The sequence below is a fragment of the Castor canadensis genome, chromosome 9 (genome assembly GCF_047511655.1).
Source record: "Castor canadensis chromosome 9, mCasCan1.hap1v2, whole genome shotgun sequence".
NCBI lineage: Eukaryota > Metazoa > Chordata > Mammalia > Rodentia > Castoridae > Castor > Castor canadensis.
This window is the reverse complement of record NC_133394.1, coordinates 154,607,922-154,633,521: the sequence shown is the minus strand read 5'-3', so window position 1 is coordinate 154,633,521 and position 25,600 is coordinate 154,607,922. Positions and strand designations below refer to the sequence as shown.

General features: G+C 52.3%; 1 protein-coding gene across 7 annotated transcripts in view; it reads left to right on the top strand.

Annotated features, from left to right (window-relative positions):
• Positions 1-25,369, top strand: part of Uvssa (UV stimulated scaffold protein A) — a 32,004-nt gene extending 6,635 nt beyond the window's left edge. For 6 of the 7 annotated variants that reach the window (XM_074042765.1, XM_074042764.1, XM_020177261.2 and 3 more), the window contains 7 exons: positions 9,452-9,560; positions 17,137-17,305; positions 17,714-17,839; positions 20,047-20,230; positions 20,779-20,887; positions 23,502-23,679; positions 25,262-25,369. In XM_074042765.1, coding sequence (XP_073898866.1) covers positions 9,452-9,560; positions 17,137-17,305; positions 17,714-17,839; positions 20,047-20,230; positions 20,779-20,887; positions 23,502-23,679; positions 25,262-25,355 — 969 coding nt within the window. In that variant the 3' untranslated portion in view covers positions 25,356-25,369. Of the gene's footprint in view, positions 1-8,818; positions 8,914-9,451; positions 9,561-17,136; positions 17,306-17,713; positions 17,840-20,046; positions 20,231-20,778; positions 20,888-23,501; positions 23,680-25,261 lie in introns of those variants that run through there. The other variant, XM_074042766.1, reaches the window with a different exon arrangement.
• The last annotated feature ends 231 nt before the right edge of the window (positions 25,370-25,600 follow it).

The window sequence follows — 25,600 nt, the reverse complement described above, 5'->3', positions numbered from 1 at the left end:
AAGACTACGAGGTGCTGAGCACCTGTATGTCAAGGATACATACAAGGAGCCCAAACAGCCAGGCTGTGGCACATATACACCTACTGAAGTGTGTGTATGTGTGGTGGTGGTGGGGGGGGCTTGCAGGGAGTTGCCAGCAGAGAAGCTGTTTGCCTTGGTGGGCACCATGATCAGGCAGAACAGAAACCTGCAAAGTGCACTGAGACAGCCGGAGAGGTGAGGGTGGGCGCTGTACTCACTTTGTGATGGAGACCTGAAGGCGAGCTGGACTGTGTATGCTTCAGGCCACGAAGGGTTGGGGTTTGGAAGCAACGAGCTGGTCCTTGGGAGAGCAGGTGGCTGTATCTCTGTGAGTAAGAAGCTGGTGTCCAGGTGTGCCAGAGGGAGTTTTCAGGTGCCTGCTCTGGGCACCTGGTGGAGGGCAAGGGTATAGCCTGCAGTTGATTGTGGAGCCGCAGAGATTGTGGGCAGTGGATACATTGGGGCAGGCTAGAGAGGAAGGGGGCATTGCTCTGGCAGAACCTGGAGGAGGGGTGAGCTTGGGTGGGAATTGGGACCCCACTGCCTGAGAGGGACATGCAGAGCTGGGAGTCCTGGGAAGGAGTCCTCACTTCTTGTGGCCAGAGAAGTTTGTTCTACTTAGTGTAGTTGGACCTTGAAATTGAGACACAAAATGGTCACAGGCAGGTCCCTGTAACCCCAGTCCCTCCCCGCAGTCATCTTCCTGCCTTTGGTGGTCTCTCAGCTGGTCTTATAAGGGAGAAAACAGATACTAACTTCACACAGAAAACCCAGGCCTGGGCCTTGAGCCTAGTACCTGGACTTGGAGCCCAAACCTGACCTGAGTGGAGAGTGTCCCAGTTCTAGCCTGGAGTAAGCAGATCTGTAAACTCTTCCCATTTTTGAAGGTAGCTTTTGGATAGAAACATGTTGTTCCTTTGCTGAAGGGAAAGTCAAGTTCGAAGCCAGTCAGAGGCCCCAATCTAGAACTAAGTAGACAACACCCTATACCACTTAGGGACACATTGACCACCCTCTGGCAGCCAGCGGGAGTGGGGGGTGGAGCAGCCCAGGAAGTGCTGATTCTGGCTTGGGAAGGGGGGAAAGGGTCTGACTGCTCTGCAGCAACTGCTTGCTGGTCCCAGCTTTGCAGAAGGTGTGTGCAGCCCCTGGCTCCAGCAGAGGGCGACCTTGCTTCTCCCTTAAACTGCCACTTTGAGAGGTTTTTTTTTGTGGGGACACAGTGCTGTAGTAGGGTCTGCCTGGCTGTGTTTTGTGGTTGCTGCTACTAGCTTACAAGGGTTTCATTTTGCTGTGTCACTTATCTAAGAAAATATTTTTGTGAATTTTTGACCAAAATGTGTTTGCAGTGAGTGGAACAGTTTTCTGGGGTAGGAAGATGGTTGCTCCTTTTAGCATGGTGTTGGGTAAGGATGTATTGGCTCTGTACCTGGGTCACAGGTTGTCTGAGCAGCAAGTTTGGCCCAAACTGAGAGTGCTGTGGGGTCATGCTTTCATGGTGGTCTGAAGGCCTATTGAGTGGAAGCTCCTTGCTGTTCTGCTGTATGCCTGATCCCTGCTGTCAGGACTCAGCCAGGTCCAGCTCCTACAGTCTGTGGACTATGTTGCTGATAGGATGTGGCTTTGCCCAGCACAGCCTTGAGCAGCTGGTACTCTGGGTAATGTCCATGATGCTTCAAGGGCTGTTGAGTTAGCTGGGTCTGGTCTCACAGATCTGGGCACCTCTGGCCTCATGGCCCATGGGACTGCGGGGTGACCCCAAACTCAGAGGCTTCAGCAGCTAGCTGCCTGAGCACTGATGCTCCTGCTCTCATCTCTCAACAATATGGCTCCTGATTGCTGAGTCCCCACTCAGCTGGTAGAGGGAACTGCTGGCTGTTCGGCATGTGTGGTAGGTGACATGGTCACCTAGGTCAGAGCTCAGCCAGCTCCAGGTACTCCACCTGGCACCCCCAAAACCTAGGGAGGCTCAGGCTCTCCTGTTTGTGTCCACTGTTCTGCCACCCTAGCCGGGCCTGCTGTGCACTCTTGGTTCCTAGCTTAGCCTGACTAGGTGCCATGAGCTTGCTTGCTTTGGCTGCTGCTGGCTGCCAGGTCCTAGCAGTAGTCCTGGCTTCCTGCTGCCATTGCTCTGGTTGCTGTTCCATAGGTGCCATTGAAGCCCATCATGAGTGCCACCAAGGCCCATCAGTGCCTATGGCTGTCTCCATACTCCCATGGGACACAGACACTGGCCTCTTGGACCCCCTCCATGGTGCACAGCCCCAGGCCTGCCTCTGTCCCCACCTCCCCTTGTCACACCTGCTGGCTGTTGGCCCCATCTGGACCCAGTTCACTGTGTCCTCACACCTCTTCGTGAGTGGTGGCCTTTGCAGTAGTGGTCTAACCACTTCTACCTGGGGCCTGCAGGACCTGCTGCTGGATGGCAGAGCCATGTGGAGTGATGTGTGAGGATAGCTCCAGGCAGTCTGGGACCTTGTTCTCCTCTAGGCATGCAAGTCAGCGTATCCTTGTCCAAGCCATTCTCCAGGGGCATGGGGGCCTGTGAGTGCAGGTCAGCTAGGCCTGTGGGGTGGGAGGTGCTTGGGCCACCTGTCACAGCTGCAGTGGGAAGGAAGACACTGCTGTACCTTGTTGTCAGTTGAATAGACACTTCCAGACCCTTCTTCATAAACCAATTTCAACAGAAGGCTCTGCTCTGAATCCTTGGAGATTTTGCTTACAGCAGCTTGAGAGCGAGGAGCTGCCTGTAGATGAAGTGATTGGCAGCTCTCTGGCTGTGAGTGGCAGTGCCTGGGCTCAGGTGAGCATCGCTTCCCAGAATAGACACGGCTGGGCAGCAGCGACAGCCTATCTGCCCATCTTCCCTTCTGCAGCTCTCGGGCAGCTCTGTACAGGGCTGCTGCTCCTGCAGTGGTGTGTGCAGGGCAGGTGGGGCCAGCTAATGAATGCCAGTGTTAATTAGAGCTGTTTTAATTAGAAATTGTGAATGAGGTGTTCTTCACTAATTTCCAGATAAAATTTACGGAGGGTTTAAATCATTTCCCGTAGTGTGTCCCCATTTAGCACGGGATGGGCATCGTTAACTCCGTGTGTAGAACAGGCTGAGCGGTGAACACTAATTCAATAATGCATAATTTAAATATTTTAGAACTTCTAACAAATGTATAAGATCCTGAAACAAATACAAAGCTCCCAGTTAAACTCCAGTGGCAGCAGCTCAGACCCTGGACCGCTCTGGTCCTTGGCAGTTGGCTGCTGCGGGCTGTGGACGTTGCTCCTTTTTCCTTCAGCAGCACCTGGAGGAGCCTTTTTCTTTTCGCAGTTCCATTTCTGTCTGTTGCTGTTGGTTTCTACATAGCGTTGTTTCCCTTTTGACATAGACGTTCTGTCTTCAAAAAATACTTGAGCCAGTTTAAATATGTCTAAGTGTTTGTTTTATAGAGTGTGTCTGTGTCAGCTCCGTTTGGAAGCAGGCAGGGGATAAATCTTAACTGGATCAATGTGGAGGGTCATTTGGTAGAGTTACTTTCTACCTTGCTCTGTTACAGAAGAGCTGTAATAATCCGTGGCTGCCTCATTTGTTAAACTGATAAAAATCCTTGGAAAACTTTTAAATTGCCTGCCTTTTAATTATGTAGCTCAGATCACCAGTAGTTTGTATTGTGTAATTAAGAAAATACAAATTCTCACTGACTGGTGGATGAGCACAGTGATTTCAAGCATCATTCTGTCTAGCTGCTCTTTCTGTCCTGGCCTTTCAGGCCACTTGTTCATGTGACTGTAAGGCCCGCGTGGCCTCTTTGTGCTCACCTGTCTTTGAGGGCAGCCTGGCTACCACCTGGCTATACAGTAGCTTTGTCCTTAGCACTCATGGGAGTAGGTCAGTCTGTTGTTGCAGCTTGCAGTTTTTTTTCTGTGTTGGGCACCGGCTTGCCTCAGCACCAGGATTATGTGGGTTCTGTGTGCCGGAGAGCTCTTGCAGGCCCAGCTCCTACTGTGCTGAATGTTAAGGGAGCTTCCTGTGCTGCTGCTGGGCTGCAGGATGTTTGTTTCCTGTAGGTGAAAAGGACAGAGGCAGAAAACCCAGGGGATGAAATGTTGAACATCAGGCCCACGCAGGGAAGGCAGGGAAACTAAATCAGCCACACAGGGGACCTTGTGCGGCAGCGGGGCCAGTAAACAACCTTCCCGGCACTTGCGCTCCCTCCATCACGCTGAAGGCCGAGCCCGCTCCCTGGCAGAGAGCAGGGAGGGGTGTGGGCACTGGTTCTTTTGAGGTCACCCATGAGGGTGGGAGAATGTCTTAGCTTGGTCTCAGCCTTCATGCCAGCTCACCCCCTCCCACTCCATAGCCCAAGCATCTTGGTTCTCCTTGATTCCAGATGTCTTGCTGCAGTCAGGTTTCAGAGTGAGCCTGCTCTCGTTGCACCTTCCCATGTGTTAGCCCTTTAGTTCCAGGAGTAACGATCAGGTAGATTATGGGAAAATATTGGGTTCAGTGTGTGAGCCTTGGCTGCCTGATGAATTGGTGCTTTGGTGACAGGGCCATACAGCAGAGCATGCCCTTATGCTTTCCAGAAGCTGGCCTGCTGACCTGGTCAGCACTAGCCATGCACTCTCACCTGAGTTTAGAGCCAAGACAGGTAGTTCTGCTCCATGTCTGGGAAGAGATCCTGTTCATCAAGGGCCTGTGCAGGCCCCCACACAGTTAGCTTTCTCTGCAAGCTTATGGGGTGAGCTACTAGCCTTAGAGGTGCCAGTGACTGTGAGGTGATTTCACACTCCGTTGGATGTGATGTTGGCGTGGAGTGCAGATGACCTCATGATAGCTTTACCTGCTTTGCTGTTCCACTCACACTGCCTTGTTCAGCGGCAGCACATATTATGCAGAATCTCAGGTGTCTGTCCATCTGGGGAACACTGCCAACACAGGGTGCCTGGTCTGTGTCCACCTGGCCACTAGCCCTCATTTGGATGATCACATCCATCCTCCTTACCCATCTGGCCGGCTGCTTGTTGGGACCCAGCAGCAATTTTGGCTCTGGAAATTGGCCTCCAGGCACAAGTGACCCAGGCTCTCCCATCCGACCCGACACTTCCAAACAGGTGAGCACAGCTCCTGGGTCGCAGGCCTGGGATACTGTGGCTCTGGTTCCAGGCTTGCTGGGCCTTGGAGCCTCCTATTCCTGGCACTGATTGAGATCAGGTGAGGAAGGAAGATGCCTGTCGTTCTGTGTTCTGATACGCTGTTGTGAGATCTTTTTGATGAGTGTAGATTTTATGGAGAGATAGTCATTCCAGAAAACGATGATGTGCTTCAGCATCATTTTCAAATTCTCATTTAGGAGGTGAGCAGAAACTCCTAGTGTCTTGTCTGTATCTGAGCAGGTTTGACTTGACCCTGGCACCATTGCCCACCAGGTGTCTGTTCCGGCACACTCACGTGGTCAGCAGCACCCTCTGTCCTCTGAAGGTGCGTCCCTGGCAGCAGGAGATGCACATGAGATATTGGCCTGGCCGGGCAATTTGCACGGCCTTCCAGGGAGGGCATTAGCATATAAATAGCAGATGCAATGACGACCATCACAGCTGAGCACGTTTAATTTTTAGTTTATAAGATAGAATGGGTTTTTAAATGCATAGCCATCAACCCGCTGAAAGACAAATGCAGTTTGGAACTCACTTGTCTGACGAGGCCTTACATCATTTTTTTTTAAAAAGGGAAATAGACACACATAAAACTGAACAAAAGTGATTTCTTGGGTGAAAAGTAATTGAGATTGCGCACCAAGTTAATTAGATCGCACAAAATTTATTTAATGGTCCCAGCTGTATCTCTAGGCCGTGGACTTGGTGGCCACCCGCTTCCCGGACATTACGATGCTCTTCTCATTCCTTCACAAATAATTAGCACTCACTACCCCCACTTCTGTAAACTGATTGCGTTGTATATTTCAGCTATTTTATTGCTTGTTTAATTATGATCGTGGAGACTCATTTTTCTAAATCCTTTTAACTGTGGGTGAAAATCAATTTGTATAAAACCAGCAGTGTCCCGTCCTGTGTCCCCCTCCCACCCCCACTGTTGCGATAGCGGCTGTGAGACATCTTGTGGTATGGGAAGATGGGGTTGGCTCTGTGTGGGATTCTGTAGTTCCCACCCAGGAGACCAGATTGGGAGATGTTCCCTATTGTTCTGTAGGGTATTGACCACCTGCCGTCCTTCACAGGCACTGAGGAGGGCACCTGACAGGGAAAGTGTGGGCAAGATGCCCAGTTTTCCCCAGCATGCATCTCCCAGTGAAGGGTGCCTCCCTGTTTTGCCCTGTTTTCATAGGACTTGCTTTGTGTTCCATCACTTTGGCAAACTCGGCCCCCAAATGGGTTCAAATCAAACTGCTCCTAAGAAAATTTCACACCTGAGGCTGATGCCTCTGTAGTGGGTATGCACTCATTTGGTGGGGAGCTGGGAGGCTTAGGCATCTGACACCTCCTGCCCGCTGTGTACTGCACAACCCCCATTTTCTTGCTCAGTTTTGGCCTCTCTCTGACCTAATCTGTGACCTTGAAGCCAGGTCATGACCACTGCAGCCATGGGCTCTTGATTACTTGGTTTTAGTCCTTAGGACTGTTCCACCAAAGCCGTAAACCTCTCTTGGGCCATGCTGCCTTCTCCAGAGCACTGCCCCTTGTGACCACAGTATTCCTGTCTCAGAATAAGCCTTGAATGAGATTCCTGAACAGACCGCATGAGTGTCCTAGCAGCAAGTGGCTTAGTGCTCTCTCTTCTTGTCCACACCAGGAATTTCACTGTGTGTCCATCAGTTGCAGCACACTTAATGTCAGTTGTCCACAGTAAATTTGGCACCCTGGGTTTGTAACATCCATATTTACCAGATGCAGATTCAGTGTTAGCAGCAAAGGCTCTAAATTCTGGTTGCTGTAGTTTGAGTGGCTACCCTAACTCTAAACAGTTTAAAAGCATGAGAATGGCTGGCTGCGGAGGTCGCTGTGGACCAAGGGAAAGCCCCAGGGTCTTTTTTAGAGGCAAAGACTTGTAGGAGGACTAGCAGCATCTACAGAGGGAGTGCAGACAGCCTGAGTCCTTATCAGTGCTAATTTAAGAACAAAGAGGACTTCAGATTTAATCACAGAAATAAACAATTTTAGTTGGGGAGAAATAAGGTGTAATTCCTAATAGTTAGCTAAGCAGTTGAATATTTTTTTAGGAAATGAAAATTTGATAGAAGTCCCCGGTGAAATTCAAGGGTGTGAGCAATAAGCACAATATTTTATGAAAATGACCCCCATATTTAAAACCTGGCACTATATGTTATGCATTGTAGCACCCAGTCCACATCTACCTTTTAGAAAATTAAAACACATAAATTCTGTTTAGTGTTTGATACGCACTGCACTAGCCGAGACCATAATGCCCTAAAACCTTGGGCTGCTTTCCACCTTTCATAAATTCCTGGGTAGATTCTATACAAAAATAATTTTCAGGTCCGTGGCTCATTGTTATTCAAACGTGATTGATCGTCGTCATTTGCTCAGCTCGGGAGTTAAGTGCCCCTGTCATTTCCAAAGAGTATAATTGGGACGTTTCACAGGTCAGTGGTGGAGGCAGGCTTCCCTTTTGATCAGTGTTAGACTGATAACAAAAATTACAGTTTCCAATGATTAATGTCTCCTGTGCTTCCCAGATGCACGGCCGTGGGCTGTACCTAAACAAAGTGCATTTGCATCTGATTATGCCTCTTGGGCAAGCAGTCTCGGCAGGGGCATTGGGCCCAGCAGGCTGCTCATGCCCTGGGCTCTGATGGCTGCACCCTGGAGCCCAGCTCTACCTGGGCGGGCAGTGCTGAACAGGGCATGAGTTAGTGACATGCTGCAGGTCCCTGCCCCTGGGGGCTGTGGCTTGCTTGACTTGACTCCTGGTGTACAGAGGCTTCCTGCCCTGGAGGGTCAATGACTGCTCCTCTTTTCAGGAGCAAAGCTAGGGGCCTTCTAGATGTTGCTATTGAGAATGGCTTTTAAAAATGAAGCCATGGATCACAATGACTTAAGTTTTTCAAAGTTTTTCTCTTACAACCTTTTAAGGGTCCCACTGGTTGTTATTCCCCTGACGGGGGCCTCCCTTTTGGGATGCTCCCATCAGCTTGGTCCTTGAGCTGTAGAAACTATGGGGCCACTACAACCAGGGTGCCATGACAGGGAGCATGGGCCCAGTCTCCCTGACGGGCTGAGCCTCACTCCTGTTGTGGCAGGTGGGCCCAGTGGGAAGGTGGAGTGGAAACAATCTCACCAGAGGCTTGTTTCTGAGTCCATGGGGTGGGCACTACCAGATGTCTGCTCTCAATGCTGTCTGGTACATTCACATGTGTTTGGCCACAGTTCTGGCCATGATGTGTATCAGCCTGCACTGGCTGCTGCCTGCCTTATGAGGAGGGGAGCCAAGGGGATGAGCTAGTCACATGGATCCCCTGCACGGCCCACCGAGGCAGATGCAGCAAGGTGCAGAAGGAGGGCAGGGTGGGTGCCGAGAGTCTGCTTCTTAGGGGAGGAAGCAGTCCTTCCCATGCAGTTCTTCAGGTCCCCAAGGTGTGGGAGACATACCTGCTCCCCCAGGACTCACATGAGTACCCACCACTCCCTGGCAGGAGAGGTGGCCTGGGAGGGGACTCAGATGGCTTCCTCCCTCCCTCCTTTTCTGGATTTGAACTCAGGGTCTCATGCTTGCTAGGCAGGTGCTATACCACATGAACCACACCCCCATCCCTTTTTGCTTTAGGTTATTTTTCAAATAGGGTCTCAGGCTTTGGTCCAAGACTGGCCTGGAGCAGCAATCCAATCTTCTTTATGCCTCCTGTGTAGCTGGGATTACAGGTATGTACCACCACATCCAACTCAGAGGACTTTTAACAGGTTATTCAGGACAGAATATTCCAGAAGTGCCTGTTCATTTCCACTGCCCGTTGTGTCCAGCACCCTGGATAGGTCCACATAGTGCATTGGCTCTGCCAACTGTTCCAGGGGTGGACACACCTGCCTTGTTTCATGGAGAGCTGCTGCCTGAACTGGGAGGAATGTCTGTAGGTATTTAGGTATTCTGTCCTGAGACTTGGAGCTGCGCTTACTCCTCGTGAGGGCGGAAGGAGAGCACACGCCAGGGCTTGGGGTATGGCAGGCTCACAGTCTGTGGCCGTAACATAGGCTAAAAAGGCCCCAGGTAGGTGCAGGCCAGAGAGGTGAGACTGAGGGACAAGAACAACTTCAGAGATGACCTTCAGTGAAGACAGACCTTGGCTGAGTCTGAAATACTGAATTGTAAGAAAGGCCCTGCATTTTTCCCAGCTGCCTACTGATAGTTGCTCTCATTCACAGGGTCTGGGTGTCCTTATCTGTACTTGGGGTATTTCCACAGACAGAAGCCCCAGAGGACAGGGAGGATGAGGACGATGAAGACTTTGTGGAGGTCCCAGAGAAGGAGGGGTATGAGCCTCACATCCCCGACCACCTGCGGGCTGAGTACGGTGAGCTGTGGGCCAGGGATCAGGGAGGGGAGGGGTTATAGGGATGGGTAGAGCAAGGGGGTTGGGGGGATACCTGGGGAGGAGAGTCCCCACTCTGCATACTGCCTTAAGGCCATGACAACTCTCTCCTTGACCCCCCATGCAGGTGGGTCTTGGTGGGCATCCTACCTGCCAGACCTGCTGGCTTGTCTTAAAGAGCTGTTGTGTCAGTCATTGTTACTTTCATTTAAAGTTCTGGGTTTTTCCTTTTGTTCCTTCCCCCTGCCCAAAGTGGGCTGCCATCCCACAGGGTGGGTCCTACAGCCCTTTCTGCTGCCCCAGCCCTGAGACAGGGACCACAGACAGGTGGAGAGTCCTGTGTGGGTCTGCACCACAGATGGAGTGGAGGCAGGCTTTGGCTCTGTGGCATCTGGTACTCCCTGACCCGACAGGCAGCCTGTTCACTCGAGCACATCCAAGGATGTAAAGGACACCTTCCAGATCCAGCTCTTTCATATGGGCTCCTTAGATTAAAGAAGAGGTATTGGGGTCTGGCTTCTGCAACTCAGGTACCATCTCTAGGGGCAGGAGGTGGCTACCCCATGTGCTCTGGGCTTCCTCTCCAGCAGCCATTTCTTAAGGGCATCATGAGTAAAGCATGTCCCTGCTTGGTGTCTGTGAAGTCACAGATGTATCTGGGCCCAGGACATCCATGTGCCCCACAGTAGAGGAACAGACATGGCTCAGGGTGTCTGCATACCCCACAGCAAAGAGCAATTTCTCACTGCTTGGGACATGCATAGCATAGCTCTGAGGGGCCTTTCCCATAGAATTTTCCTCTTTTCCAGAAAAACCTCTAAATGCTGTGCCCTTACACTGCAGGCTGTGGCCCTCAAGGGAAAAAGGGAGTGGATCAAGTCAGGACAGGGCCCTCAGGACCCCACAGCCACACTCAGGTAGCATTTGCCCATGTAAAGAGGAAACAAACAAAAAGAAGCCTGGCCTCTGTGGTGAAATAGACAAGTGGGCTTGAACCGGAGTCTACAGGATGAAATGTAAATTTGTTGAAAGTATTTAGATGATTAGACAACTCATGTGTGACGACATGATCCATTAGGGGTGTCATGCCAAATTAACACAACCAGACTGCTAAGGGCCTTCTGTTTGTGCAGCCCTGTGTACCCACACATGCCATCTGTGTTGGGCCACCTGAGCACCTTGGGGTCAGTGCCTGTTGGCAAGCAACATTTGGGGGTCACTGGGGATAGCCTGGTTTGGCCTGCTCTGCATGAGGCCTAGAAAAGACTCAGACTTGCTTCCTGTTCATGAGGGGCTCTCCACCCAACAATGCTCCTCTCGCCCAGCTCACCCTGCTGGGTCAGACCTGTTGTTCTCCATTGCCCCCCACTCCCTGTCCTCATGGGACTTCTCTAGCCTCCCCTATCCGAAATGTTCCATTCTTTTCCGAGCCTCAGTCTCTACCTGAAATGATTGTCTGCCCTCCTGTACTACTGCCTTTCCCCCTGGTGTGAGGGCTTCTGTGGACAGAGCCTTATCTAGGACAGCCTTGGCCAAGTGCCACACTTCACATGGGGCATTGAGAGGTGCTTGAGGTATGCTGTTGGGTGCTGTGACTACCCTCCCTGAGCCTAGATGGTCTTTGCTTCCCATCCTGCTGTCTGCTGTCCTCATCCAGACTAGGTTAGGTCATGGCCCCAGGTTCAAGTTGGTGCTGGTCTAACTATTGCCACCAGGATCTGAGACAGTGGACAGTTGGGGCAGATGAGGCAGGGAATAGCCTACTTGGCCTTTCCCTTCTGCTCGAGATCCTGCAGCCAAGGACTCCAGGTTTTAGGCAGCACCTGCCTGTGTACCACCTGGGTGGTCTTCTCTGTCCAGATGTCCTCCCATCTCCTGGGTACCTTGCCTTAAGCCCCAGGGCTAAACCTGGGCTTCTAGAGGTCCTCAGGGGAGCCTGGAAGTGTGATTGTAGCAGAGTTTTCTGGGACTGGGCCTCTGTGCATTGGTGCAGCCCTGTTCTGATGCTTTCATGTTCTTCTAGCAGAAGTCACACCTGCTGGGAATTGTGGCTGGACGGTCACTCAGACCTTACTGGTGGCCCCAGGTCGTAGAGCAGGGCCAGAGTGATGAGTGAACAAAGGTAATTGTCCTCAAAGAACAGCAGTTTCCTTCTGGCCTGTGGCATGGGAGTGGTCAGTAATAGTGACAGTGATGACAATAACAACAGCCTCCAATCATAGGTGCTCACTTGATGTTACCTGGAATTTACCTCCAGGAAATGGGCACACAAATAGCAGAGCCCTTGCTGGCCCCTGTGGGAAGTGACAGGGCCATGCAGGTCTTTGGCGCTCCTGTTTAGCGGTGGCCTTGTGCCCCCTGCTTCTGAGTGGCTTGTTGCTGTTGGCCAGTTGAGTCTAGCAGAGGGGGTTAAGTTGTCAAAGACCCTGTGGACCCTGCCAGGTTTGCTAGGACACTTACTTGGACACACAGGACTACATAGAGCAGTCACAGCTGGCCCTCGGGTTGACGAGCCAGGCCCAGCCCTGTTTGTGGGTTGTCTCAGTCTGGCCCTGGGCACAATAGAAGAGATGTGCCATCCCTGCAGAGTGCTTCTGATGCTGAACAAGCTTAGGTGGCTGCTGCTTCCATGGCTGAGTGTTGGAGTAGCTTGTTAACATACTCAGTAGCAATAACTGCGATGCCTGTCCTCTGGATTCCTGGCTCTTTGCTTACCAGCCTGCATGTGACTGTCCTGTCTTCCATAACCTGTGTGTGAGCAGGGCCAGGCCCACATGCACCTGGTCTGTGGGGGCTAGGGGAGGGCTCTTCACAGCAGGGCAGAGACCCCGGTTGTTTTATTGCCTCTAATTCATCCCTTTTCTTCAAAAGGCTAAGAACATCTGTCTTTAACCTCGAAGGCAGCCCTGGCTGCTGTGGTCTATGGTTCTCTAAACTGCATCCAGTGGAAAACACTGGGCTGGCAGGATGGGTGATGTGGTGCAGTGATGCTCCAGGCAATGTCATCTGTGCCAGCCCTAGGCCTAGACCATAGGAGCCAAAGGAGGGACCAGTGGGCCCCAAGTTCCAGGGCCAGGTCACCAGAAACGTTCAGAGTGGGGCAAAGAGGGTGCTGGCCCCATGGGCAGGAATTCTGGTGGTGATAGAGGGTAGGCACCCCATCCTTACCTTTTAGGGAGAGGGTGCTTGAGAGCCCTAGGGAACTAAACCAGCAGCCTGGGTGCTGTGGGGCAGTGGATGGACAGACAGCATGCGGGCAAGCTCAGTTCATAATACTAGTTTATATTCTGTCGCTGTTTTTCCAATTAAACACAGGCGAATCTGAAGTGTTAGATTCAGTCTAAATCCACACGGCTGAGGAAACCGGGCCCTTTTTCTTTCTCATTTCTTTCTCTGAATTTTCACTGAGGGGCTTTTATCTTCCCCTTAATCCTACCATTTCTGTCAGGACATAATCTCTTTCTCAAATTTACATTTTAATTACAAGGCCAGCTGAACTAGGTAAAATCAATAATGTCAGCGCTCGGCAGCTAACTTTGTGCGGAGCCCCAGCCTCTCCATTTCCTTCTATCGATTTATCTCTCCCGCACTGTCTGCTTTAGTGCTTCAGGCAAATAGGTGCCCCTTGGTCAATTTAGACAAAAACGGGGATTTGAACATTTTTATGATTCCTTCTAAAAGCAACTGTGGGAGTGAATTTGAGCCAAGATAACTGTTCTCGAGTCAGATACCGAGGGGCCTCTAGTCCAGCCATGAGATGGTCAGACTCCCCCTGCTTTCTGGAGATGCACGCCCTCAGTACCCAAGGAGCACACTCTGCTTTTTGGGTTTTACTTTGAAAGTATGTCAGTGAGATTGATTTTCTACGACAATGTGAAAATAGTGGTGTGTTCAGTGCCCTGAGTGTTTACCCTGCTCTAACACGCTTACCCATCTTCTTAATGGTTTAAAACAACAAATCAATGAAAAATATATTTCATTCTTGTAACTCTTAGGAATTCTCATATTGATCTTTTGGCTATGATTGTATCTATCTAAATGTCACATTGTTCACTTATCAGCCTTGCCTCCCCCCTTTGTACCCACCCGTGCACACATGTGCAGGGGTGGGGTTCGCTGCTGGCATCTGCATCAGGCAGTAATGATGCCAGAATGCTGAAGGGATCTGGAATAGTTGGTGAGCTAAATCCAGGGCATTGTTTGGAGAACAGAGTGGAGTAGGAATTGCCTGGCATCTTCCAAATGCATAGTGCACCCAAGCCTTCAGGCCTCAGAGCTTGTGGCAGCCTTAAGGTCGCTGATGGCAGCCTCATTACCCTCTCCACATCCTGTGTTCCCAGCTCATGGGGTTCCAAGAGATAGGAGTGTACCACACATCTGTGTGCAGGGTGTTTTAGAGCAGGGATTGGCAAATGTTTTCTTGAAGGTCCAGAGAGTGAATAGTTTGGGCTCTCTGGGCCACATCAGGTGTCTGTCACAGTTCTTCAACTCTGAAAACATCCATAGACGATACATAAGCAAGTGAATGCAGCTGGTACCATAAAAACTTTGTTAACAAAAACAGGCAGTGGGCTGGGTCTGGCCCATAGCCTGCTAACCCCTTCGAAGTCCTGAAGAGCAGCTGACCATTTTGTGCTGTCGGCTCACTGCTGCTACAGTGAGCCCACAGGAGTCCTGTGGGCCTGGGTGAGTGGATTGGTCTTTGCCCCTTTTGGACAGGCTACATGTGCTTTGACTTCATTAGGCGCATATCCATCCGAGTTTACCACACTCCCGTGCTCTTCCTCTTACGTTCTTTTTAAATTTTAAATCTAGTTTTTCCTGATACATGTCATTACAGCTCTCTTTTGGTTCTTGTTTGTACAGTAACTGTTTTTCATCTATTTCCAGCCTCTCACTAACCATTTGTTTTTAGAGGGTCTGTTATAAATGTATGGCTACGTATATTTAATATAGTTTTCTCATGGATTTAATTCATTTGATAGTTTGTCGCATACTTCTGCTTACTGTAATTTCTCTTTGATTTGCTGCTACCATTATTATTGTTTGGTTTTCTTCCTTTTCCTACCTTTTATTTGGTAGAACAAATTTTTTCCTGTAGCTTTAAAAAAAAATAGTCTCTTTTTATTCTTTTGGTGTTTATCCCTAATTTTTGTGGTGTTGGGGATCAAACCCAGGGCCTTGCACATGCTAAACATATGCAGTGCAATTGAAGCAGACCTGCAGCCCACTCATTTACTATTTATTTTCACAGTTTCTCAATTTCGGTACGTTCCCCTGCAGAAGCACCCTGTCATCCCACCCCCATCAAACTGAATCATCTAGATACCAGCTTCATTTTAATTGTGATGGATCTGAGAGGGACAGTAAAGGTTACAAAGTCATTTACTCCTTGTTACCTCCCTTGTCCTGCCCCACTCAAATTTATAATTTATTTTTCTTTCTTTTTTTTTTGGTGATACTGGGGTTTGAATTCAAGGCTCCATACTTGCTAGATAGGCACTTTACCATGTGAGCCATGCTCCCAGCCCTTTTTTACTTTGGTTATTTTTCACATAAGATGTGAAAAATCTTACCCAGTGCAGGCCTCAGACCACAATCTTCGTACATACATGCCACCATTCCCAGATTATTATTGCACTAATCTTTGCCCAGGCTGGCTTCAAACTGCAGTCCTCTGTTATCTCCAGCTCCTGAACCACCATAGCTGTTGTATTTTTCTTCTTGATTGATCATGTGCTCTAAGGGTATTTTCAAGTGATCTCTTAAGTGGTGGGCCTCATAAGGTCTGTGTCCTCAAGACCCTGGTCCTTACTTGTAGCTGACATGGTATTGTAGCTGGGTATAAAACTGTGACCTCAGCTCTTCCTGCACAATTTTTTTGTTTGTGTGGTGCTGGTGATTGAATCTAGTGCCTCACACATACTGGGTAAGTGCCCTGGCACTGAGCTCTACCTCCAGCCCTTTGCTGCACACTTTAAGGTGACTTTCAAGATCCTGTGTTCACTACTCCTGCTGAAAGTGATGCTGCCAGTGGGATTTTCACTTCCTTGAATATGTCTTCTTTTCCTCTTTGTCTTTAATGTTCTTAAACTTCCCGTGACATTCCCAGCCACAATTTTCTCTCCCTCCTCTGGTACTCTAATGCCAGGAAAACTTGCCTCATTACTTCTTCAGCCATTTTCTACACTCTAATTATTTTTTCTTTCCTCTGGGAGTCCAGAAGGGAGGACACTGAAACTTGCATATCTGCCCCACAACTCTGAGCTATAATGTGTGCTCATGTGCAGCCGCTGCTCCCTCGGTCTTCCAGTCACCAGCAAGGATTGTTTCTCTGCTGCTTTTCCCCCTCCCCTTCTGACTCCACAGTGCTCCTGTTGTCTGCATGCTTCCTCAGCTGTTTCTCCCCTCCCACTTTCCTCCTCTGTGGACTCTGCCACATCCAACATGTGCTTGTTCTCTTTCTTCTTGGCAGGGTGCTCAGAAGACTCTGCTTCTCTGCTTGTTCAGATTGGTCTGGAGTAATGACCAGGGCACCTTTGCAGGAGGGACTGGGTCCAAACCTTGTTGCTTCAGTCCAGACCCTGCCCTGGGCCTTGCATGCCCCACCTGAGAGGGTCAGCAGGGCGGACCCAAGAGCCAAATTCAAGTCCTGCCTTGGCACAGGCCTGGAGCAGGACAGGCAGGGCTGGGCTTTGGGCAACAGAGGCAGGGCAGGGCTTGGCAGTGTTGGAGGATCTGTCCTTGTCCTGCCCCTGGGATGTGAGAATGGGTGCCAGGCTGCAGAAGGTGATGTTCTGCCTTGTGTCCTGTGGGAACACTGGTGAGATGCCAGAGTCATAGCCTCATCTAGCTAGTGGCGGGGTAATTCTAAGGTGACACCCTGCTAGTTGAGAGCTTAGCATCTGCTCACAACCACATGGGTGTCTGCAGGCCTGGCCCTGGCTCCCACTGCCCCTTTGGTTTTCACAGGAGTTGGCAGAAGCCAGAGCAGCCCTGGGCAATTCTCCTGTGAACAGCAAAAGAGAGAAAAGGTGCCATTTGAATCCGAGCTTGAAGTTGTATACGTGTGATAATGCAGGAAACCAAAAGTGCTCAGTGCTTTTTTCTCTTTCTTGTTCCTGGTTCAGTGAACGGTGGCTTGCGTGTTGTTAGGGGAACCTTGTGTTCACACCAGGGGGTGGCCACTCTCCAAGTGTGGCCCTGTTCCGTCACAGTGGGCAACTGTGGGTGAAGGTGACAGTGCTGCTGGCCTGCACTGTGGAGAGCCCTGGGTGGGGTTCCTGCTGCTGGGCCTACACTCCTGGAGTGGCCTGGTGAATCCAGGTGGTAATTTCCCAAAACTGGGCAGCCCAGCATTGACAGTGCCTCATGGACTGGGGCTGCCAGGGTCCCTATCCCAAATCCACTGTCTTCTGCTAAATGTGGTCCTTGTTGGAGAAGTTGAGGTTCTAGGGGCTACCTCATGCATTGTTGGAGGAGTCATGGCAACGTGGCACTCCTGGAGTGGTCCTGGATTGTGGAGTGGAGTCCAGGAGCAGATACCTGTCTGTTTCAGGGCTGGAGCCAAAGGCCCCACTGCGGACCCAGGAGAAAGACACAACTGCACAGGGCTTTCAGGCAAGGACAAGGACAAGAAGAGATGAGGAGGCATCGGATCCTACCTCTGCTGCTGCCCAGCCATGGTGGCTCCAGGACCACCTGCCCCCAACCCCAGCTTCTGCCAGGTGACTCCAGATGTCCTGTGTTGCTAACACACCTGCTAAGAGCACTGGCTGGCCTGAACAGGCTGACTCTGGTCTTCTCTGGCTCCCTTGGCCAGTCTGGGTGTGTAGCCATGGTTAGTTGGCACTTGCTGGTATCTGCCAGGGCTGGAGCTATGGGGCTGGACCTGAGGCTGGACCACACTGCGATTTGCGGCAGATGTCAGGTAACCCCAGCCAGGCAAGAATCAAAACTAGAGCCAGTGCTCAGCTGGGGCCAGGCGGTTTTGTCAGACCTTGGAGCTGCCCTGAAATCCAGGTCATTGCTCATTTGTGGTCATTATGGGCCTTGGGCTACACTGGCGTGTGAGAAGAACTGAGTGATGTGGCCACACCAGGAGTGAGTAGTAAGCACTGCTGCTGTGTTCTTAGGGCAACGCTGGGGCCTCAGGACGCCCAGAAGCTGTCAGCAGAGCGGGCCCGGGCACCCATTGTGCCCTTTGGAGTGGACCTGTGCTACTGGGGCCAGGAGCAGCCAGCGGCTGGGAAGATCCTCAAGTAAGTCTAGTGGTGCCTGAAGTTCTTAGGGCACATGGCAGGGCCTGGCTAGCACGACACAAAGCTTTTACTAAGCCTTGCTATTGCTCTTTTGGGAGCCACCTGTGAAGGGACAGGCATTACAATCATGAAGGAATAGCCACAGCAAGTGTTGTGAAGGGGGAATGGGATGCTGCCTTTTGGAGAACTCTGCTTGGAGAGCCTTGGCACCTCCTGACCATGGTGTAGCTCTTCAGGCTATGGCAGATGGCTGCATCCTAATCAGAGAAGTTGAGGCTCTAAGGGCTACCTCACACCCTGTTGGAAGATTCAGTGTGCAGCATGCATCCCAGCCTCTTAGGCACCAAAGCATGGCGCATGGCACTCCTGGAGTGGTCCTGGGTTGTGGCCTCTAGCTGTTCTCTAGGATGCTTCTGAGCACTCCCACCCTGCCCTGTCAGCCAGAGAAGCCTGGGAGCTACCTCAGGAGGTCTCAGACCCAGGACAATCAGAGCTCAGAGGGGACAAAGGTGGGCTCACCTGGGACAGGGCAAGGGAGGTTGGAAGAGCCCAAGCTACATTAGGCTACTCATGCATACATACATCAGGGCAGGCCAGTGCTGCAGGTCTGAGACCAGTAAAGCCTGCAATTGTGAGCCCTAGGTAGGGGTGCTCGTGTGTGGTACTGACTTGAAAGGGGGCACAGGACCTCAAGGGGCATAAGAGAATGAGGCAAGAGTTTCCTGTGTGGGGGTCCTGGGGCCCCATGTAGTTAGACCCAGCATGGTTAGGCCTGAGTGGCTTGTGTGAGGATCTCATCAGTCCGTCCCAGACAGCAGCACTGTTTGGCCAGCATCATGCGTCCCCAAGTTCCTTCAGTTGTATGGGCCTCTGTATGTCACTGCCACCTGCCTGCACAGTGCTTTGGTGGCTTATACTTCTCCATAAAGCAGAGAGCACTCTCTGACCTCACTCTGAGGCCAGCTCTTCCTCCAGATGACTCCTCTTTGGAAAGGCTACTTCCATGGGGGCTGCTAGGCCACCCTTTGGGACCCAGTTTGTGGTGAACCACCAGTGGGAGGAAGGGAGAGGGAATACTTTGCATATGGACATGGTCCCGGGAGGGCAGGAAGCCCATTCCTGTTCCCGCTGCTGAAGCCCCGTGTTATGACCAGTTGGGTGTTGACCCCTGAATATACCCACTGAGTGGTCCTTCCCTTCAGGCACAGTATATTGTACCATTGGGGACCTCCCTGACTGACTTGGAGTCTCCTAGGGTGGCCCTCCTCTGTCTGCCAGGGGTCCCTGCGGGAATCCCTCATCCTAGAGCAGGCTGCAGGCTGACAGAAGATATGGGTGGCCCAGAGGCTCTGCCAGCCATGTCTCCCAGTGGGGAGCACTTGCTCAGTGCCCATGTGCCTATCTGTAGGCTGGAGGTCTGAGTAGGACATGCCTCACACTGCTACCCTGGGATCCTCTTGGACAGGAGCTGCTGGGCGGAAGGGGCCCCATTGCTGTGTCAGTAGGCAGCCAAGGCTGGTCTGTGTGGTCGTCTGGGAATCCAGACGTGTTACTTCTGTCCACCACTGTACCTGCCATCCCTAGAGTGTCCACTGTGTGTTGCTCATCTGAGCCCTGGCTGGGATGCTAGGCCTGAAGTACCTGCCAGCATTTGGGGCAGCTGGGGTCCATGTGCAGACAGCTTAGACCCCTGCCCCATGTCCTGGAGAGCAGGGCAACTGGAGCCCTCTGGCATCCAGAGAAAAACATCTTTAACAGGGTTGGTGACAGCAATAGCACATGGTATCACCCTATGGGAGCAAAGCTGTCCTTCCAGCCCCTAGGTACTGCACCAGGAGCCGGGCAGTTAATTTCTATATGCTCCTTCCTCTGGGGTGCTGGTCATATCACCGTCACAGCCTGCACTCACTCCCTTAGTGGCACCACCCATTACCCTTGGGGTGATGGCCTGAGGGCCCCAGAGCTGCTCTTCCCACTCTGCAAGAACAAGAAGCCTCACCTAGTGGTCCTGCTCACAGTCTGTTGACTGGTTCATGCAATGGCAGGATTTGAACCCGGAGGGAGTGACCATATCCTTCAGCTCAGGGAGCCCAAGGAGAGCTAGGGTGTAGTAGGGGCTGATCCTGTCCCCAGGGCTAGACACAAGGTGGCCACCTTCCTCCAAGGTCCCTAAAGACGTGCTTTAAGGGTCTCTGTTGCCTTTGCAGATCTGACTCTCAGCACCGCTTCTGGAAGCCCAGCGAGGTGGAGGAGGAAGTAGACAATGCAGATGTCTCTGAGATGCTTCGGAGTCGGCACATTACCTTTGCAGGGAAGTTTGAGCCTGTGCAGCACTGGTGCCGGGCCCCAAGGCCTGATGGCCGGCTCTGTGAACGCCAAGACAGACTGAAGGTGAGGCCAGTAAGACCATGGGCACAAGGGTGTGGCTACCCAGGGTGAAGCTGGGTGGGGAAAGGGCTGCCAGAGGGAAGTGCTGACCACCCCCCCCACCCTGCCCTGGGCCAGGGACCTTGAGGGACCCTGGAGAAAGGGGCTGACTGTGGTTGACATAAGTTGCTTAGCCACTGGCCATCAGAGCATTGTGTCTGGGGTCTCCTGCCCTGGGCCCTGGAGTCGACTTCTGAGGACCTTCCACGGCACTAGAGGCCTGCTTTGTGTAGGGCTGGAGTCCTCAGGGCAGGGAGTTAGTTGAACATGCTCAGCCTTCCAGACTCTCTGGGCAGGTGGGGAGTGAGGCGAAGCAAAGTCATTTCAGACAAAACTGACTTGAAGCTCAGGATTCCTGCTGCTGCTGCTGCTGGGATCCTCCCCACTTTTGAGGGGCATATGATCACAGGGCAGTGTAGATCTCAGTTTGTCTGTGCCACCCTCCCTGAGAACTGTTTGCCCAAGGAGTTGTAGAACTTTCAGCCATCAGTGGCTCTATGCTTGCTGTGCAGTGCCCATTCCATGGGAAGATCATCCCCAGAGATGACGAGGGGCGGCCCCTTGACCCAGAGGACAGAGCCCGGGAGGAGAGGCAGCGACTGCAGCAACCGGTGCGACCAGGTAGGACTGAGTGGACAGGAGGAGGCACCATGGGCACAATCCCAAGACCTGCTGCCAGGTGGCCCAAGAGCATCCCAAGGAGCTCTGTGTGGCCACCAAGCTGCATACTCCATTCCTAACTGAGAAGCAGGTCAGGGGCTCCTCAGTGGGACGTGGGATGCTCACACTTGTAGTGCGTTTCTTGTAGGTTCCTGACAGGGATGTGGACACACCTGCCTCCAGAAACCACCACTTCAGCACCTCTGTGGTTTGATTCTGAGTCTTTTTTTTTTCTTTTTTGTGGTACTGGGACTTGAACTCAGGGCCTACACCTTGAGCCACTCCACCAGCCCTTTTTGTGTTAGGTATTTTTGAGATAGGGTCTTGCAAACTATTTGCCTGGGCTGGCTTTGAACCATGATGCCTCCTGAATAGCTAGGATTACAGATGGGTTCTGGGTCTTAATTCTGATTCTGAGCAGATGAAGGAATGGTACCAAGAAGAGGCAGCTGATTGAGTTGAGCCCCAAGCTGCTCACAGAAAGCCAGTTGGCCTCTCCTGATGGGCTCATCTACTCTTGTCCTTGGGTAGGCAGAAATGCATGTCACTAATGCCTTCCAGGCACACACTATGGCCTGGCAGCCAGAGTTGGCAGGTGCCCTGTGCTGGCCCCTAGGCCCCGAAGGCTCCTGAGCAGCAGGGCCATCTGTGGTGAGTAGCTTCCATAGGTGGCAGCCACTGTAGGACTTGAGCTGCCTACCCTGCCCCTGGGCAGCTATGACCCACCTTACTGATTCTGTGTTGGTCAAGCCTGGCTGTGGTTTTGTCTAGTTTGGAGGCTGCAGCCAGCTTCAGAACCCTCCTCTGAGGAGGGGACACGTCTGCAGGCCCCTTTATGGCTTCTTGCACTTTGGTCATAAGATACAAATGCTGGTTTCAGCCTGGAACCCAGAGACATGCCGAGGCTGGCTGGCGACAGGGAGGGCCCTGACCTGTTAATCTTAAGGGCGAGGCCTTCCCTGGTGGCTCGCACTTGGGAGCAAATTAAGTGCCTATTTTTGTGTCAACTCTGAAGAGTATCTGGTTTTCCAGCCCTCGGTGGCTTGTTAACAAACAGGTATCAGGCCGCGGGCCGAGCCAGTGCTGGCCAGTCAGATGTGAAATAGCGTCTCTTTACTAACTGCAGTATTGATCCCGCCTCCCTCACACACGGGGCAATTTTCTTTTCCCTGGCGCTAACCTCAGTGACAATGCCTGTGGTGCTCCAGGGCCTGCCAGCGCCCAGGAAGGCGCACGGCCCCAGCATCTATTGATTTTCTTCAAAGGCTTTTAAATTGCTCCTTCATTTTCCTGAGGTGCTCATTCCATCTCCACTGGATGCTGGCGTTTTTCCTTGTGTTTAAACAATTGCTCCATTCACTGGGTTCCTAAACTGTGACGCCTTCTTATTACCGGGAGATAAACTGTTTAGACAGTTTTCCTTAATCTTGGATTAATCGTCCCTGTATCTGAATCGTGCAGCCCTGAGTTCCTTCTCTTCAAAAAATCAGCTTGGAGAGGCCGTGCCATCTGTTTGTCTGGGGTGCATGGCTTTTCCCTCGATGGACGTGGTCTCCTCACAGCCTGGCCTCACTGGTGCCCAGTCCCTTGCCCTAGCTCACAGGTCCTCCTTGCATGTTTGGTGTCTCTGGGCACCCACTAGACTGTGAAGTGTCAGGTGTCTGCAAGCCAGGCTTATCTGCAGGCTGGGCCCATTAGGGCGGCTTTGTGATCGTCTGCTTCATCTGGGACAGCTTTGCCCGGCCAGACTCGATCAGTGCCACGTCTTATAGGTCTTGTGGCATCCTTCAGAGAAGAACCAGCAGAGACCCAAGAGGGGAGCAACTGCCCAGGCTCTGACCCCAAAAGGGGCTTGGTGCCATTTACATAGTTATCATTCGACAGCCTGGCAAGTGAGCAATGACCTCACCATGAGTCCGGCCTGGTGCTGGCAAGGCCCCTTAAGTGGGACCAGGTGACTTTCACTTCCCTCACAGCCTCATGGCTACAACAATGCCCAGCCATGCAAGAAGAGCAGCCTTTGAACTCCCATCCTGTATTTTTCTGAGACCTGTGGCCAAGTTACGTGTGGAATGTTAAAAGCCATCTTGGCCCACCCATACCCCTCAGCTCTGCTAGCTCCTGCCTTGTACACACACTGGTCAGCAGGTGTGTCTGACAGCACTGCAGTTGTTCATCCTGCAGGCTAGAAAGTAGCCTGTGGTACTCCAACTCCCTGGCCACCAGCTCTGCCTCCATCCACTCTGACCCATCAGCAAGTGTACTAGGAGGGGCCTTTTGGGCATGCCTGGCGCCTTGGCCTGTGTGGACTGCTGAGTTCAGGGCAGTAGGAACCAAGAAGGGAGGTGGCTCTGCCTGGCCTTCACTCCCAGGTGGCTAGCTCCTTTCACTCAGGGATACCTGAGCCCCAGCACAAACCCTGTCAGGCCATAGAGCCAAGGCATGCTGCAGGCAGGCTCCTGGCCCCTCTGTCTGGACAAAGGCCCACGAAGTCCACTTTTAGGGTTGAGGGGCTTTGACAAGAGGTATTCCGACTGATGCCAGGCATTGTCTAAAATCTTCGAGTTTTGTTCAGACTGGCAAGACCCCGAGTTTATGAAGGATGTGGAGGCAGCCACAGGTGCGGACCTCGGCTCGTCCAGATACAGTGGGAAGGGCAGAGGAAAGAGGAAGAGGAAGCACCCCCAACTCACAGACCTGCGGGAGCGGGCCAACACCTCTCGGGCCCGCATCGGGAAGAAGGTCTTCGCCAAGTAAGAGCCCTCACTGGCCAGGGCCAAGCCCCAAGCTGCTGAGCTCTGAGAGCTTCTCCCTGGTGACCCCCCACCCTGGCCAGGGCAGCTGTCCCAGAGGCTGGGTGGGTGCAGAGCTGCAGCTGGACATCCTGAGTGTTCTCCCAGGAGGCCCCACCCTCTCCCTTCCTGTGATAGCTGGCATTGTAGGTGGGGGCCAGCTGGTACACAGTCCTGGCCCTCTTCCTGACCCAAAGGGTTGGGCACTGGCCTTGCTGTGCCAGGTCAGTGCCCATGCTATTGTCTGCGGCAACAACCTCAGGGAGGTTTCTGCAAAGGTTGGTGGGCGGGGGTCACTGCACAGGTTGGCCCCATAGAGCTCGGCTTCTTCACCAGCAGGGCAGCCCAGCCACCAGCCTTGGTCACCACTGCCTCTCAAGGCATTGCTGTCTCTGCATCTCTGCACCTGTTGCAAGAGGCTGCAACAGGTTGTCAGAGCCACTGAGGCTGCTGCCCTGCAGGGTTGAAGCCCAGTCTGGCAGCATAGCAAGGCAGCCACAGCACTAACCGGAAGCTTGCTGTGCAGCAGTGTATTTGCAGGAGGCTATCTCCCTCCCTGCCAGCATTGCTGTGCCCTTTGCCTGAGGGAGGCAGGCAGGAGAGAGGCTCCCATGGCACTCGACCCATGCCCTGGAAGGGCCTGTGTGGTGGGGCTGTGTGGGAAGCCTTTGATGCCTGGTGTGGGGCCAGGTCTGGTAGCTTCTCAAACTCAGGTGCCAGGCCAGTTTCCCATGGGTCAGCTGGGGGGTCAAGGATACCCTAGGGCCTTTACCCCAGAGCAGTGACAGCCTAGGGGTCTGTGCCTGGTGTCCTCCCTGTGTTCTCCTGGGGTCAGCAGATGTGATAGGAGCAGGACCTGAGAACTGGCTCCTCACAGCAAGAGGTGTAGCCTGGGCCCTCTTTAGATAGGACCTCAAGTGACCACAAGTAAGCCCTGCCTTAAAGAGTTTGCCCCACAGTAGTGACTGCCAGGCTCCAGGGGTTGGGGGTCAGGAGGCATCTCCACTGTGCAGCTCAGACTCTACTGGGCCTAGTGCCAGCAGGGTCAGTGAGATGCTCTTTGTTCTGCCTTGGATGGGGCCAGAGGCCATGGCCACTCATGCCTTGTGCCCTCCTCTCACTGTACAGTCATGGGTACTTCCCTCAACTCTGGATGTGCAAACCCATGTGTGAGTGTGCAGTAGGACCCAGCAGTGTGACCACACTTCCCAGCTGCATGGGCTTGCAAGGCTATGCCCCAGGAGGTAAATGGCCAGGCTGTGCCCCCACACTGGAGTGCAGCCTGGTACAGGCTGTCTCTCAGGGCTAGAGAGACAATGCCAAGGACCTCTTTCCCCAGGCAGAACCACCACTGTGGACTCCAACTCTGGGACTGGTGAGCTCCACTGCGTCTGAGCCTTGCCTTCCAAAAGTTCAGCAGTGCCCACAGGAAGTCTGCAAGTGGTCCAAGAGCAGCAGCTGCACCAAGACCAGTGAGGCTATGGTTAGCAACAGACCATTGGCCAAACCTCCCTGATCATGTCTTGCTTTGTTCTCCCCCCAGGGCTGCTGTGCAGAGAGTAGTTGCTGCCATGAACCAGATGGACCAGAAGAAACACGAGAAGTTTGCAAACCAGTTTAATTATGCACTGAATTAAAGGGCTGAACCACATGTGCTGTGGTGCACTCTGGTTATCAGTTCTCCCACTGTCAGCACTCTAGCATGGGAGAGCATGCACACACCTGGACAGAACCACAACCTGTTTGTGTGTATGTAACATCAGGAAATGGTGCATTAAGATGCTCTGAAAAACGACTGGGGTGTGGCTCCATAGTAGGGCACTTGCCTAGCATGCATGAAGCCCTGGGTTCCATCCTCAGGACCACCAAAAGCAAAATTTCA